This window comes from Phyllobates terribilis, unplaced genomic scaffold (genome assembly GCF_046119375.1).
Source record: "Phyllobates terribilis strain yellow unplaced genomic scaffold, ASM4611937v1 Scaffold_2__4_contigs__length_985480577, whole genome shotgun sequence".
In the NCBI taxonomy this organism is placed as follows: Eukaryota; Metazoa; Chordata; class Amphibia; order Anura; family Dendrobatidae; genus Phyllobates; species Phyllobates terribilis.
The window spans coordinates 914,561,178-914,575,725 of NW_027362762.1; the positions used below are offsets into that span (position 1 = coordinate 914,561,178).

The 14,548-nt window shown below is 39.3% G+C and overlaps 1 protein-coding gene across 2 annotated transcripts in view; it reads left to right on the forward strand.

Annotated features, from left to right (window-relative positions):
• NCAM2 (neural cell adhesion molecule 2) overlaps positions 1–14,548 on the forward strand; it is a 578,411-nt gene that overhangs the window by 252,346 nt on the left and 311,517 nt on the right. For both annotated transcript variants that reach the window (XM_073668266.1, XM_073668267.1), the window contains exon 2: positions 14,289–14,363. In XM_073668266.1, coding sequence (XP_073524367.1) covers positions 14,289–14,363 — 75 coding nt within the window. The remainder of the gene's footprint in view (positions 1–14,288; positions 14,364–14,548) is intronic.

Sequence of the window (14,548 nt, forward strand, 5' to 3'; positions counted from 1 at the left end):
ACTGATTTAGGTGGTCTTTGAAAGAACAGAGTAAAGGGATCTCATAGTCCATTACTAAAAAGTCGGTCAAGTTTTGTTTGACTTCACATTGAAGATGCCACATTTGCAAACCCTACAAACCAGCGAGCACCATGTGTCACTATGCTGACTGCCATTTTTGGAGTGTTTCAGGCAGTGTCATGTGGTGGGCACATGAGATAACCATAACAAAAAAAAAGCTTAATGCAGTTAGTCTTGGAGGCACTTAAATTATTAAATGACCTTGATTGCAGAAGGGTAACAGCCTCACTTAATGGTTTTAGCGCTAAGTCTTTTCGTCCTTAGAGTTGCATGTTGTACAGGCAACTGTTGGGAAAAATGCTGATTTGTATAAAGAGAAGTAAATTTCGTACTAAGTAAGGAATGAAGGGAACACTTGCCAAAGCTACAAGGTTAAGCAAGTGCCATGAAAATCAATTTGGAAAATGCATCATCACTTTGAGAACACTTTCTCCGACACAATTATCTTTGCAAGTACTTTTTGTTGATCAACTTCTGACACCTGGTATTGATTATTTTGGGAGTTACTTTTGATCTGTATAAAGGGCTTACAAAAATAACTTTATTTTCACCTTTTGGCAGTACAACATACTTCCATACTTGCTCCACCTTTATTCACATTCACAGATTCAGAGTTTGAAGAATGTCATTTACTGACAATTATGGGACCAAAGCATAACTCAGAGGACTCATTTGACATTAATACTCCCCTCAGAAGAATGTAAAACATTGTAGCTGTCCAAGTAACTTTTATATGTCTACACAATACTGGTGTGATGACATTCTGAGCAATCCATGGACCTTGGAGATACCCGGTTGTGCCAAAGAGCATCTGACTTTCACCTATCCTACTGTGCTGCTGTTGGTGACATTATTGCAGCAGCCTGCCCAATCTTCAAGCAATATTAAGAATACCACCATTCCTTTAAGGCTAAGTTTCCTTGTGGGTGCTGTGCCATTATCGTTCACAGATCCTTGAGCACCCAAGTCTGCAGCGCAAGAAATAATAAAATCCAAGCCCACAGTTGGCTAACAATTTTTGATCAAGTGTCGGAAAGAGGTGTCATCTTTCTAAGGAACCACTCAACTTGGGAAGCTATCACCAGAAAATTACTACTGGTTAAATCAGGCTTTTGTGACTCGTGTATTTTTAATTTATTTTATTTGTTTTTAATTCACACTGGTCTATAGGGCTTTATTAAACTCATACTTTCTTATGGCATACATACTTGCCATCTGCACTCTATTTATATGGAGGACTCCAAGACTCTCGACCTTGTGGTTACTTGAGGGTCAGAATTCAGACTTCCCTACAACCTGTAGACAAGTGATACATTTTCATTTAGGGAAAAATAAAAATGTTGCTGTTTGTAGCTACCAATAGAGGGAGCTGTTATAATTGTATAACAACTCACTCGGGAAAAGGTAAGAAACTAAATACTGCAACTGACCCTGCCGGTTCCTGTACAGACTAGAGATCCTGACCAGCAGTCCTTAAAGGTTCCAGCATGAGCAGAAATAGCCCTAACTACAGACTAGAAGATGGCAGCTTGGTCCTAGACTACCTGAAAGGACGTAAAGCGCTTCACGTTGCTCTTTAAAAAATGGAGAGCAATGCAGAGAGTAAATTACCTACAAAAGGGACAGTGTGCTGAAAAAAGTAAAGATGTCAGAGTGAGTAAAGTTAACCACGAAATCAAAATAAAGTATAAAGTACGTACTGTTATATTTATATGCTGCCTACTTCCTAAAAAGAAACAGAATGTAGGTGCAAAGTAAAGAACAGAAACAGCAAGGAGATAAATCCTATCTGGAATTTCACTGACTGGCTTTATGCTGTAGCAGAATGGCAGAGCATCCAAAAGAAACTTATCACCAGCGGGAAATACCTGCAGGGAGAAAGAATATATAGCCGCTCCTGAAAGGTGATAGGTCAGATAAATGAAAATAACTGTTACCCTAAAATGACTAAAGCAATGATAACAGGCAATAAACACCTGGAGAAAAGTTGCAACTGCTGTGGCTCAGCGTATAGAGAAGCCGACCACAAAGCACAGCGTCAAGGGTTTGAACCCAGATGCATGACAGGAGCCTAACTCTTTTCTAACAAAGAATTTACATGTATATCCTACATCAGGTGTCGGTGCATGGAGCAATGTCAGAAAAGGAATGCATATCAAACATAGCAGGTGACGGCTGTGTTATACAACTGGCATCTGTCTCTGAGGGCAGCAATCTAAGCAAGCCATGATAATTGATGTTTAACTACTTAGATGCTCTTGTTATTCTCTAACAGTGACATGTGAGCGGGTCAGCGCTGATATTGCATCCATTCTGGTGCCCTCACTGATCCCCTCAGAATGTCATCTAAGCGTAAATCCTGCTGAAGGCCCCATATCCTCAATGTTTGTACTCCAATGAAACTCAGGCTGTGGATGGGGCTTCATAGAAGATCAAATGATTGCAGGTTCAAGTTCTCTAGGCAAGCTAATTTTTAAGATTATATATATTTATATATACATACAGTATATATATATATATATATATATACAGTACAGACCAAAAGTTTGGACACACCTTCTCATTTAAAAATTTTTCTGTATTTTCATGACTATGAAAATTGTACATTCACACTGAAGGCATCAAAACTATGAATTAACACATGAGGAATTATATAATTAACAAAAAAGTGTGAAATAACTGAAAACATGTCTTATGTTCTAGATTCTTCAAAGTGGCCACCTTTTGCTTTGATGACTGCTTTGCACACTCTTGGCATTCTCTTGATGAGCTTCAAGAGGTAGTCACCGGAAATGGTTTTCACTTCACAGGTGTGCCCTGTCAGGTTTAATAAGTGGGATTTCTTGCCTTATAAATGGGGTTAGGACCATCAGTTGTGTTGTGCAGAAGTCTGATGGATACACAGCTGATAGTCCTACTGAATAGACTGTTAGCATTTGTAATATGGTAAGAAAAAACAGCTAAGTAAAGAAAGGCGAGTGGCCATCATTACTTTAAGAAATGATGGTCAGTCAGTGCGAAAAATTGGGAAAACTTTGAAAGTGTTCCCAAGCGCAGTTGCAAAAACCATCAAGCGCTACAAAGAAACTGGCTCACGAGGACCGCCCCAGAAAAGGAAGACCAAGAGTCACCTCTGCTTCTGAGGATAAGTTTATCCGAGTCACCAGCCTCAGAAATCACAGGTTAACAGCAGCTCCGATTAGAGACTAGGTAAATGCCACACAGAGTTCTAGCAGCAGACACATCTCTACAACAACTGTTAAGAGGAGACTTTGTGCAGCAGGCCTTCATGGTAAAATAGCTGCTAGGAAACAACTGCTAAGGACAGGCAACAAGCAGAAGAGACTTGTTTGGGCTAAAGAACACAAGGAATGGACATTAGACTAGTGGAAATCTGTGCTTTGGTCTGATGAGTCTAAATTTGAGATCTTTGGTTCCAACCACCGTGTCTTTGTGAGACGCAGAAAAGGTGAATGGATGGGCTCTACATGCCTGGTTCCCACTATGAAGCATGGAGGAGGAGGTGTGATGGTGTCGGGGTGCGTTTTTGGTGACACTGTTGGGGATTTATTCAAAATTGAAGGCACACTGAACCAGCATGGCTACCACAGCATCTTGCAGCGGCATGCTATTCCATCCAGTTTGCGTTTAGTTGGACCATCATTTATTTTTCAACAGGACAATGACCCCAAGCACTCCTTTAGGCTGTATAAGGGCTATTTGACCAAGAAGGAGAGTGATGAGGTGCTACGCCAGATGACCTGGCCTCCACAGTCACCAGACCTGAACCCAATCGAGATGGTTTGGGGTGAGCTGGACCGCAGAGTGAAGGCAAAAGGGCCAACAAGTGCTAAGCATCTCTGGGAACTCCTTCAAGATTGTTGGAAGACCATTTCCGGTGACTACCTCTTGAAGCTCATCAAGAGAATGCCAAGAGTGTGAAAAGCAGTCATCAAAGCAAAAGGTGGCTACTTTGAAGAACCTAGAATATAAGACATATTTTCAGTTGTTTCACACTTTTTTGTTAAGTATATAATTCCACATGTGTTAATTCATAGTTTTGATGCCTTCAGTGTGAATGTACAATTTTCATAGTCATAAAATACAGAAAAATCTTTAAATGAGATGGTGTGTCCAAACTTTTGGTCAGTACTGTATATATATATATATATATATATAATATACTGTATGTATATACAGCTCTGGTAAAAATTAAGAAACCACTGCAAAATTTTCATTTTCTCTCATTTTTCTCTTTATACAGTTAGGTCCATATATATTTGGACAGCGACAACATTTTTCTAATTTTGGTTCTAGACATTACCACAATGAATTTGAAACAAAACAATTCAGATGCAGTTGAAGGTCTGACTTTCAGCTTTCATTTGAGGGTATCCACATTAAAATTGGATGAAGGGTTTAGGAGTTTCAGCTCCTTAACATGTGCCACCCTGTTTTTAAAGGGACCAAAAGTAATTGGACAATTGACTCCAAGGCTATTTCATGGACATGTGTGGGCAATCCTTTCGTTATGTCATTCTCAATTAAGCAGATAAAAGGCCTGGAGTTGATTTGAGGTGTGGTGCTTGCATTTGGAAGGTTTTTCTGTGAAGTAAACATACGGACAAAGGAGCTCTCCATGCGTTTGAAACAAGCCATCTTTAACCTGCAAAACAGAAAAAAACCATCTGAAAAATTGCTACAATATTAGGAGTGGCAAAATCTACTGTTTGTTACATCCTGAAAAAGAAAAAAAGCACTGGTGAACTCATCAATGCAAAAAGACCTAGGGGCCTACGGAAGACAACAATGGTGGGTGATCGCAGAATAATCCCCATGGTGAAGAGAAACCCCTTCACAACAGCCAACCAAGTGAACAACACTCTCCAGGAGGTATACGTATCAATATCCAAATCTACCATAAAGAGAAGACTGCATGAAAGTAAATACAGAGGGTTCACTGCGCTGCGCAAGCCACTCATAAGCATCAAGAATAAAAAAGCTAGACTGGACTTTGCTAAAAAAAAATCTAAAAAAGCCAGCACAGTTCTGGAAGAACATTCTTTGGACAGATGAAACCAAGATCAACCTCTACCACAATGATGGAAAGAGAAAAGTATGGTGAAGGCGTGGTACAGATCATGATCCAAAGCATACCACATCATCTGTAAAACATGGCGGAGGCAGTGTGATGGCTTGGGCATGCATGGCTGCCAGTGGCACTGGGTCACTAGTGTTTATTGATGATGTGACACAGGACAGAAGCAGCCGAATGAATTCTGATGTATTCAGAGCCTTACTGTGTGCTCAGATCCAGCCAAATGCATCCAAACTGATTGGTCGTCGTTTCATAATACAGATGGACGATGACCCAAAACATAAAGCCAAAGCAACCCAGGAGTTTATTAAAGCAAAGAAGTGGAATATTCTTGAATGGCCAAGTCAGTCACCTGATCTCAACCCAATTGAGCATGCATTTCACTTGTTAAAGACTAAACTTCAGACAAAAAGGCCCACAAACAAACAGCAACTGAAAACCACCGCAGTGAAGGCCTGGCAGAGCATCAAAGAGGAGGAAACACATCGTCTGGTGATGTCCATGAGTTCAAGACTTCAGGCAGTCATTGCCAACAAAGGGCTTTCAACCAAGTACTAGAAATGAACATTTTATTTACAATTATTTAATCTGTCCAATTACTTTTGGTCCCTTTAAAAACAGGGTGGCACATGTTAAGGAGCTGAAACTCCTAAACCCTTCATTCAATTTTAATGTGGATACCCTCAAATGAAAGCTGAAAGAATGAACTTCAACTGTATCTGAATTGTTTTGTTTAAAATTCATTGTGGTAATGTCTAGAACTAAAATTAGAAAAATGTTGTCTCTGTCCAAATATATATGGACCTAACTGTAGGTATATTTTTGAGTAAAATGTACATTGTTGTTTTAGTCTATAAACTACTGACAACATGTCTCCGAAATTCAAAGCTAAAAATTTTGTATTTATTTGCAGCAAATGAGAAATCATCATAATAATAAAAAAGAAACAGAGAAACAGTGCTTTCAGTCCTCAAATAATGCAAAGAAAACAAGTTCTTATTCATTTAGAAACAACAATAATCAAGTTTTAACTCAGGAAGGGTTCAGAAATCAATATTTGGTGGAATAACCATGATTTTTAATCACAGCTTTCATGCATCTTGGCATGCTTTCCACCAGCCTTTCACACCGCTTTTGGGTGACCTTATGCCACTCCTGGCATAAAAATTTAAGCAGTTCTTCTTTGTTTGATGGCTTGTGACTATCCATCTTCCTCTTGATTACATTCCAGAGGTTTTCAATGGGGTTCAGGTCTGGAGATTGGGCTGGCCATGACAGGGTCTTGATGTGGTGCCCCTTCATCCACACATTGATTGACCTGAGCAGAAGAAAGCAAGTTTTTTTCAAGGATAACCTTATATGCTACTTGATTCATACGTCCTTCGCAAAGATTAACCTGCCCAATTCCAGCCTTGCTGAAGTATCCCCAGATCATTACCGATCCTCCACCAAATTTCACAGTGGGAGCAAGACACTGTGGCTTGTATGCCTCTCCAGGTCTCCGTCTAACCATTAGAAGACCAGATGTTGGTCAAAGATGAAAATTAGACTCATCAAAGAAGATTACCTTACTCCAGTCCTCTATTTTCCAATCCTTATTGTCTTTGGCAAACTTCAGCATGGTTCTCCTTTGCTTCTCATTGATGAAAGGCTTTTTTCTAGCTTTTCATGGCTTGAGGCCTCTAGGAGCCTGTTAAGGACTGTTCTTGCCGTGCACTTCACCCCAGCTGCCATTTGCCATTCCTTTTGTAGGTCACTTGATGTCATCCTGCGGTTGATGAGTGATATTCGAATAAGATAACGGTCATCCCTGTCAGTGGAGGGTCGCTTTCGCCCTCTGCCGGTCTGTAACTTTGTTGACCCCAATGTCTGCTGCTTAACCCTGATGTAATGGACTGCCATCTTCGAAATTTTAAGGATGGAGGCAACATGACGCTCACTGTATCCCTCTGCTAGTAAAGCCAGAATTGAGCCTTTCTTTTCCTCACTCAATACTTTTCTTTTCAACTCCTTTGGCATGGTTAAAAGTTATTTTTTCATTCAAATTACTTTTGGGCTACTCCTAGCACTGGATTTGCCATCCAGCTTGTCCTATTGCAAGAGGATTGTGAAAACCACAGCAGTGTTTTTTTATACTTTCCCTCTTTACATAAGATTTGGTTCAGGTGATCACCTAATCAGAAGCACATTAAGTAGAATGAGGTGGGCTTTGGTTGGAATTTAACTGACACTGGAATGGAATGGCTTTCAGACATGTAGAGATGGGGATTGTTAGAAAACTGTGTAGTGGTCTCTTAAATTTTGCCAGAGCTGTATATATATATATATATATATATATATATATATATATATATATATATATATATATATATACAGTGGTGGCCAAAAGTATTGGCACCCCTGCAATTCGGTCACATAATACTCAGTTTCTTCCTGAAAATGATTGCAATCACAAATTCTTTGGTATTATTATCTTCATTTAATTTGTCTTCAATGAAAAAACACAAAAAGAATTGTCCTAAAGCCAAATTGGATATAATTCCACACCAAACCTAAAAAGGGGGTGGACAAAATTATTGGCACTGTTTGAAAAATCATGTGATGCTTCTCTAATTCGTGTAACTAACAGCACCTGTAGCTTACCTGTGGCACCTAACAGATGTTGGAAATAACTAAATCACACTTGCAGCCAGTTAACATGGATTAAAGTTGACTCAACCTCTGTCCTGTGTCCTTGTGTGTACCACATTGAGCATGGAGAAATGAAAGAAGACCAAAGAACTGTCTGAGGACTTGAGAAACCAAATTGTGAGGAAGCATGAGCAATCTCAATGCTACAAGTCCATCTCCAAAGACCTGAATATTCCTGTGTCTTCCGTGCGCAATGTCATCAAGAAGTTTAAAGCCCATGGCACTGTGGCTCACCTCCCTAGATGTGGACGGAAAAGAAATACTGACGAGAGATTTCAACGCAAGATTGTGCGGATGGTGGATAAAGAACCTTGACTAACATCCAAACAAGTTCAAGCTGCCCGGCAGTCCTAGGGTACAACAGTGTCAACCCGTACTATCTGTCGGCGTCTGAATGAAAGGGGACTGTATGGTAGGATACCCATGAAGACCCCACTTCTTACCCCGAGACATAAAAAAGCCAGGCTGGAGTTTGCCAAAACTTACCTGAGAAAGCCTAAAACGTTTTGGAAGAATGTTCTCTGGTCAGATGAGACAAAATTAGAGCTTTTTATGAAAAAGCATCAACATAGAGTGTACAGGAAAAAAATAGAGGCATTCAAAGAAAAGAACACGGTCCCTACAGTCAAACATGGCGGAGGTTCCCTGATTTTTTGGGGTTGCTTTGCTGCCTCTGGCACTGGACTGCTTGACCGTGTGCATGGCATTATGAAGTCTGAAGACTACCAACAAATTTTGCAGCATAATGTAGTGCCCAGTGTGAGAAAGCTGGGTCTCCCTCAGAGGTCATGGGTCTTCCAGCAGGACAATGACCCAAAACACACTTCCAGAAGCACTATAGAATGAATGGTTAGAGAGAAAGCACTGGAGACTTCTAAGGTGGCCAGCAATGAGTCCAGACCTGAATCCCATAGAACACCTGTGGAGAGATCTCAAAATGGCAGTTTGGAGAAGGCACCCTTCAAATATCAGGGACCTGGAGCAGTTTGCCAAAGAAGAATGGTCTACAATTCCAGCGGAGCATTGTAAGAAACTCATTGATGGTTACCGGAAGCGGTTGTTCGCAGTTATTTTGGTTAAAGGTTGTGCAACCAAGAATTAGGATGAGGGTGCCAATACTTTTGTCTGGCCCATTTTTGGAGTTTGGTGTGAAATGATCAATGATTTGATTTTTGCTTCATTCTCTTTTGTGTTTTTTCCTTGCAAGCAAATTAAATGAAGATAATAAGACCAAAGAATTTGTGATTGCAATCATTTTCAGGAAGAAACTGAGTATTATCTGACAGAATTGCAGGAGTGTCAATACTTTTGGCCACCACTGTATATGTGTATATATAGACATATATACAGTACAGACCAAAAGTTTGGACACACCTTCTCATTTAAAGATTTTTCTGTATTTTCATGACTATGAAAATTGTACATTCACACTGAAGGCATCAAAACTATGAATTAACACATGTGGAATTATATACTTAACAAAAAAGTGTGAATCAACTGAAAATATGTCTTATATTCTAGGTTCTTCAAAGTAGCCACCTTTTGCTTTGATGACTGCTTTGCACACTCTTGACATTCTCTGGATGAACTTCAAGAGGTAGTCACCGGAAATTGTTTTCACTTCACAGGTGTGCCCTGTCAGGTTTAATAAGTGGGATTTCTTGCCTTATAAATGGGGTTGGGACCATCAGTTGTGTTGTGCAGAAGTCAGGTGGATACACAGCTGATAGTCCTACTAAATAGACTGTTAGAATTTGTATTATGGCAAGAAAAAAGCAGCTAAGTAAAGAAAAATGAGTGGCCATCATTACTTTAAGAAATGAAGGTCGGTCAGTCCGAAAAATTGGGAAAACTTTGAAAGTGTCCCCAAGTGCAGTTGCAAAAACCATCAAGCGCTACAAAGAAACTGGCTCACATGAGGACTGCCCCAGGAAAGGAAGACCAATAGTCACCTCTGCTTCTGAGGATAAGTTTATCCGAGTCACCAGCCTCAGAAATCGCAGGTTAACAGCAGCTCAGATTAGAGACCAGGTCAATGCCACACAGAGTTCTAGCAGCAGACACATCTCTTCAACAACTGTTAAGAGGAGACTTTGTGCAGCAGGCCTTCATGGTAAAATAGCTGCTAGGAAACGACTGCTAATTATAGGCAACAAGCAGAAGAAACTTGTTTGGGCAAAAGAACACAAGGAATGGACATTAGACCAGTGGAAATCTTTGCTTTGGTCTGATGAGTCCAAATTTGAGATCTTTGGCTCCAACCACCGTGTCTTTGTGCAACGCAGAAAAGGTGAACGGATGGACTCTACATGCCTGGTTCCCACCGTGAAGCATGGAGGAGGAGGTGTGATGGTGTGGGGGTGCTTTGCTGGTGACACTGTTGGGGATTTATTCAAAATTGAAGGCATACTGAACCAGCATGGCTACCACAGCATCTTGCAGCAGCATGCTATTTCATCCGGTTTGCGTTTAGTTGGACCATCATTTATTTTTCAACAGGACAGTGACCCCAAACACACCTCCAGGCTGTGTAAGGGCTATTTGACAAAGAAGGAGAGTGATGGGGTGCTATGCCAGATGACCTAGCATCCACAGTCACCAGACCTCAAACTAATCGAGATGGTTTGGGGTGAGCTGGACCGCAGAGTGAAGGCAAAAGGGCCAACAAGTGCAAAGCATCTCTGGGAACTCCTTCAAGATTGTTGGAAGACCATTTCCGGTGACTACCTCTTGAAGCTCATCAAGAGAATGCCAAGAGTGTGCAAAGCAGTCATCAAAGCGAAAGGTGGCTACTTTGAAGAACCTAGAATATAAGACATATTTTCAGTTGATTCACACTTTTTTGTTAAGTATATAATTCCACATGTGTTAATTCATAGTTTTGATGCCTTCAGTGTGAATGTACAATTTTCATAGTCATAAAATACAGAAAAATCTTTAAATGAGAAGGTGTGTCCAAACTTTTGGTCTGTACTGTATATATGCAATAAAAACAAACATTTAAATCATGCCTTGTTAATTTACATTGACAGCAGCCATCTCAGACTACAGCCAGCCATAGGCAGCCCATCATTGTTCTTAATGGTATACTGCATGAGATGACTGAGGTGATTGATTGGCTGGAGCAGTCATGTGGCTGTGATGTGTGCAGCCAATGTAATCCAAGGGGAGAATCAGGGGAACAGGATGAAATAGGTGAGCGTATTTATATTCTTGTTCTTTAGCAGTATTGGCTCTTTTGGGCATCTTTGTAATTAACTTGGATAACTCCTTTAAAGAGCTTACAAAAGACGGATGGATTGTAGAATTTAATGGCAGCTTTAAAAATGTGCCTTCAATAATATCCCACTAGCAGTGATTCAGGGAGTCAGAATTTGTACTTAATTAAAAAACAAAGTAGCGATAGGTACATTTTGTTCTTCAGTTAATTTAAGGTGTGAAATTTTCAGAAAAAAAAATCCTATTTTTATAAAATATGTTGTTCTGAATCTATAAGGAAATTTTTACTCATTAAGCGTGTGTATTAAATTACCAGCATTAATAAGCAATTAAGTTGAATATTTTCTTTTTTTTTTCTTTTTTTTAATTAGAAGGATTGTGGAGCACTTTAAGCTGTTCTTTAGCAGCAATATGCAAATGAGTGACTTATTTAAAGCGGACTCACTTCTCTGAGCGCTATTTACACAGCAGTTGTCACAGATAATATTTTCCTCATTGAATAAACAGACTATGACATGGGCCAGTAGTGTGACGGAGTCCTTTCCACAGAGAGTATGTTTTCCATTAGTGGAACTCATTGGTGCAGCACGGAGATTTTCTGCTCAGCTCATGAAGTTATATTAAAGCACTTTTTCATATACACAATGAAAAGTTTGTGCAGTACAGTAGTCTCAGTATCTTACAGCTCTCGGTATGCTATGATAACCTCAGGCTCTCAGTGGGGATTGTAGTTCTGAGACACAAGATTTCCCTGGACTAAGAAACCCTTGGTAATAGGAGCTGACTGCATGTGTTGCTTAAACCATGTTAATTTTAACCATTTAAAGAGGACTTTTCTCTGGATGGTTTAATTTAAACCGGTAACTTCTTCCAATTGTTGCCACTCCACTAATTCTGGAACAGTTTTTCTTTTTCTTCTGTGTCCCTCCATTCTAAAGTTATACCCCTTGGGAATAATGGTGCAAATTTATCCTTCAGCTAAGTGGGCGGGAATCACAGAACTTTTCTATGGGCGCTGGCTTTTTCTGCTCTGATGCTGACCAATCAAAAACAGCCACACCCATAGATAAGTTCTGAGGAATTCTACCAGTTAGTCAAAGGGAAAAGTTATTATGAATTGATCATATCTTTGGAACATAATGGCAAAGGAGAAAAGGAAAAACTGTTCCAGAATCAGTGGAGAAGCAGCAATTGGAGGAAGTAATCAGGTTAAATTAAAAAGTCTAGTAAAAAATATCCCCTTTAAAAACTAGCCTAGTATTGTGCCTAAAGAGTTATTCATAGGATTGCAAGTTACAGCTTATCCAAAGTGATTGGTAGAGATATGACCACTGAGCCCTTCACCGATTCCAAGAGCATTGCTTTGAAATACCCCACCAGAATAGAGCTCTGAAAATGCTTGGATTTTCAGAGAGAGAGCTTTAAGCAGGGGGAGATGATGTTCATGGTTGATCACCACTCAACGGTGTTCCAACCACTGAGAAAAAAGTAATGGACACACTTGGAACTGTTGGAGAAAGTAGAGAATCCCAAGTTCTGTAAGTAGTTATCTCCAGCAGTCCCAAAGACAATAAATGTGAATGTGATGCACATGCACAACCACCACTCCATTCCTACAAGGCATTTCAATGTCCTGTTCTCTGGATTGGTGCTGGGACCCACACTGATCAACAAGTTATCACTTATTTTGGGGTCTATCTGTACTCTGCAAAGTTCTAAAAAGGTCTTTCAAAAATATTGTCATCCATATAATACATTGACTGGTTTATTCTGAGGGCCCCTTTAGACGTCAGTTTTTCTCGTACAAGTTCTATCTTTGTTTATCATAGATACTACTCATACCTATGATAGTATATGGGGTACTTCTCATGTATGATTTTTTCCTCTAACCGAGTGATCCGCACAAAAGCACAGAGACTTGTCCGATATTGATCCGAGTGTCGGATCAAACTTACCAAAGCAAGTCTATGGATTATTGTTATTATTATTTATTTATATAGCGCCATTGATTCCATGGTGCTGTAAATAGGAAGGGGTTACATACCAAATACAGATATCACTTACAGTAAACAAAACTAACAATGATAGACTGGTACAGAGGGAAGAGGACCCTGCCCTTGCGGTCTTACATTCTACAGGAGTGGGAAGGATATATGAAAAATCTTATAGCACCTGGATGCCATCTGTGTTCATGGACTGTTGATAAAAGCTTGAGAAACCTTCATTAGTTTTTTGTTCTCATTCAGCAAAAGCTGATGAAACTCTGACCAAACTCTGAGGGTAAAAACTGACACTCGGACCAAACTTTGATGACACTCTGATAAGAAACACAGATGAAACTCAGACTAATATACTATGAAAAAAATCACTGATATATGACAAACCCTAGGCTTTGGCCCTCAGCAAAGAACTTCAAGTAGAAGGCTACTCTATTATACATAGAAAACTTCAGCACTCCAATTGGGATGCAAGAAAATGGTTTATTTATGTATACAAAAAGCCCCTCAATGGCAAAAACAAATTATTTTGTAATAACTTTTTGATCATAAACCGACGTTTCGACCTATATCGGTCTTTATCAAGGTTTCTCTAAACAAAAAGAAAAACAATAGGAGCATCAAATTCAAATATACTATCAAGAATTAGACATAAATGAAGAACTGTCTAGGGACAAGATTGGACAACATTAGGTATTTAGCAAAATAGTAGAAATAATCATGGCAACAAACAGAAATTCAACTAGCTCATCTGAAAACGATGAATTAATCGTAACACACCTTTTTGGCATATACATTTAAATACATACTCCAGAATAAGAAGGAATCATAATTGGTATAAGACTCACTGAATAGTAGCTTAGGTTCAATATGGATGTACACCGGGTGCTAGATAGGTCAGTGAGATACTATATAGAAAGAATTTGTTTTTGCCATTGAGGGGCTTTTTGTATAAATAAATAAACCATTTTCTTGCATCCCAATTGGAATGCCGAAGTTTTCTATATATATTGGATCACTTTTTCTTCAGAGCACCCTACTATTACAGTGAGTGACCCCTCATTAGACTTTATTTTTATTTAGAAGGCTACTCTATGATATTACAATGAGTTTATGACAATCTATGTTGTGCTACATCTGTACATCGAAAATGCTTTTGCTATTTTTTTAAAGAGTAAATCGTTGATAAATAATTCCACAATATCTTTATTTTTGTTTTACAGCTTTACTACAAGTGTCCATATCACTGAGCAAAGTTGAGATTAGCGTGGGACAGTCCAAGTATTTCACATGTACAGGTACAGTATGTCACTTAATCTCATATTATTCTTCACTTTTTACATCATTATAATTGATACTTAGCTACAAGTATATTACAGGACGTATAGAGTTGGCAAGGACTAAAACATAATATAAATCCAATAATGATTCTTGGACACAAAGAGAAATACATAACTTCTAGTAGTCAAGGTTATAGGAGGAT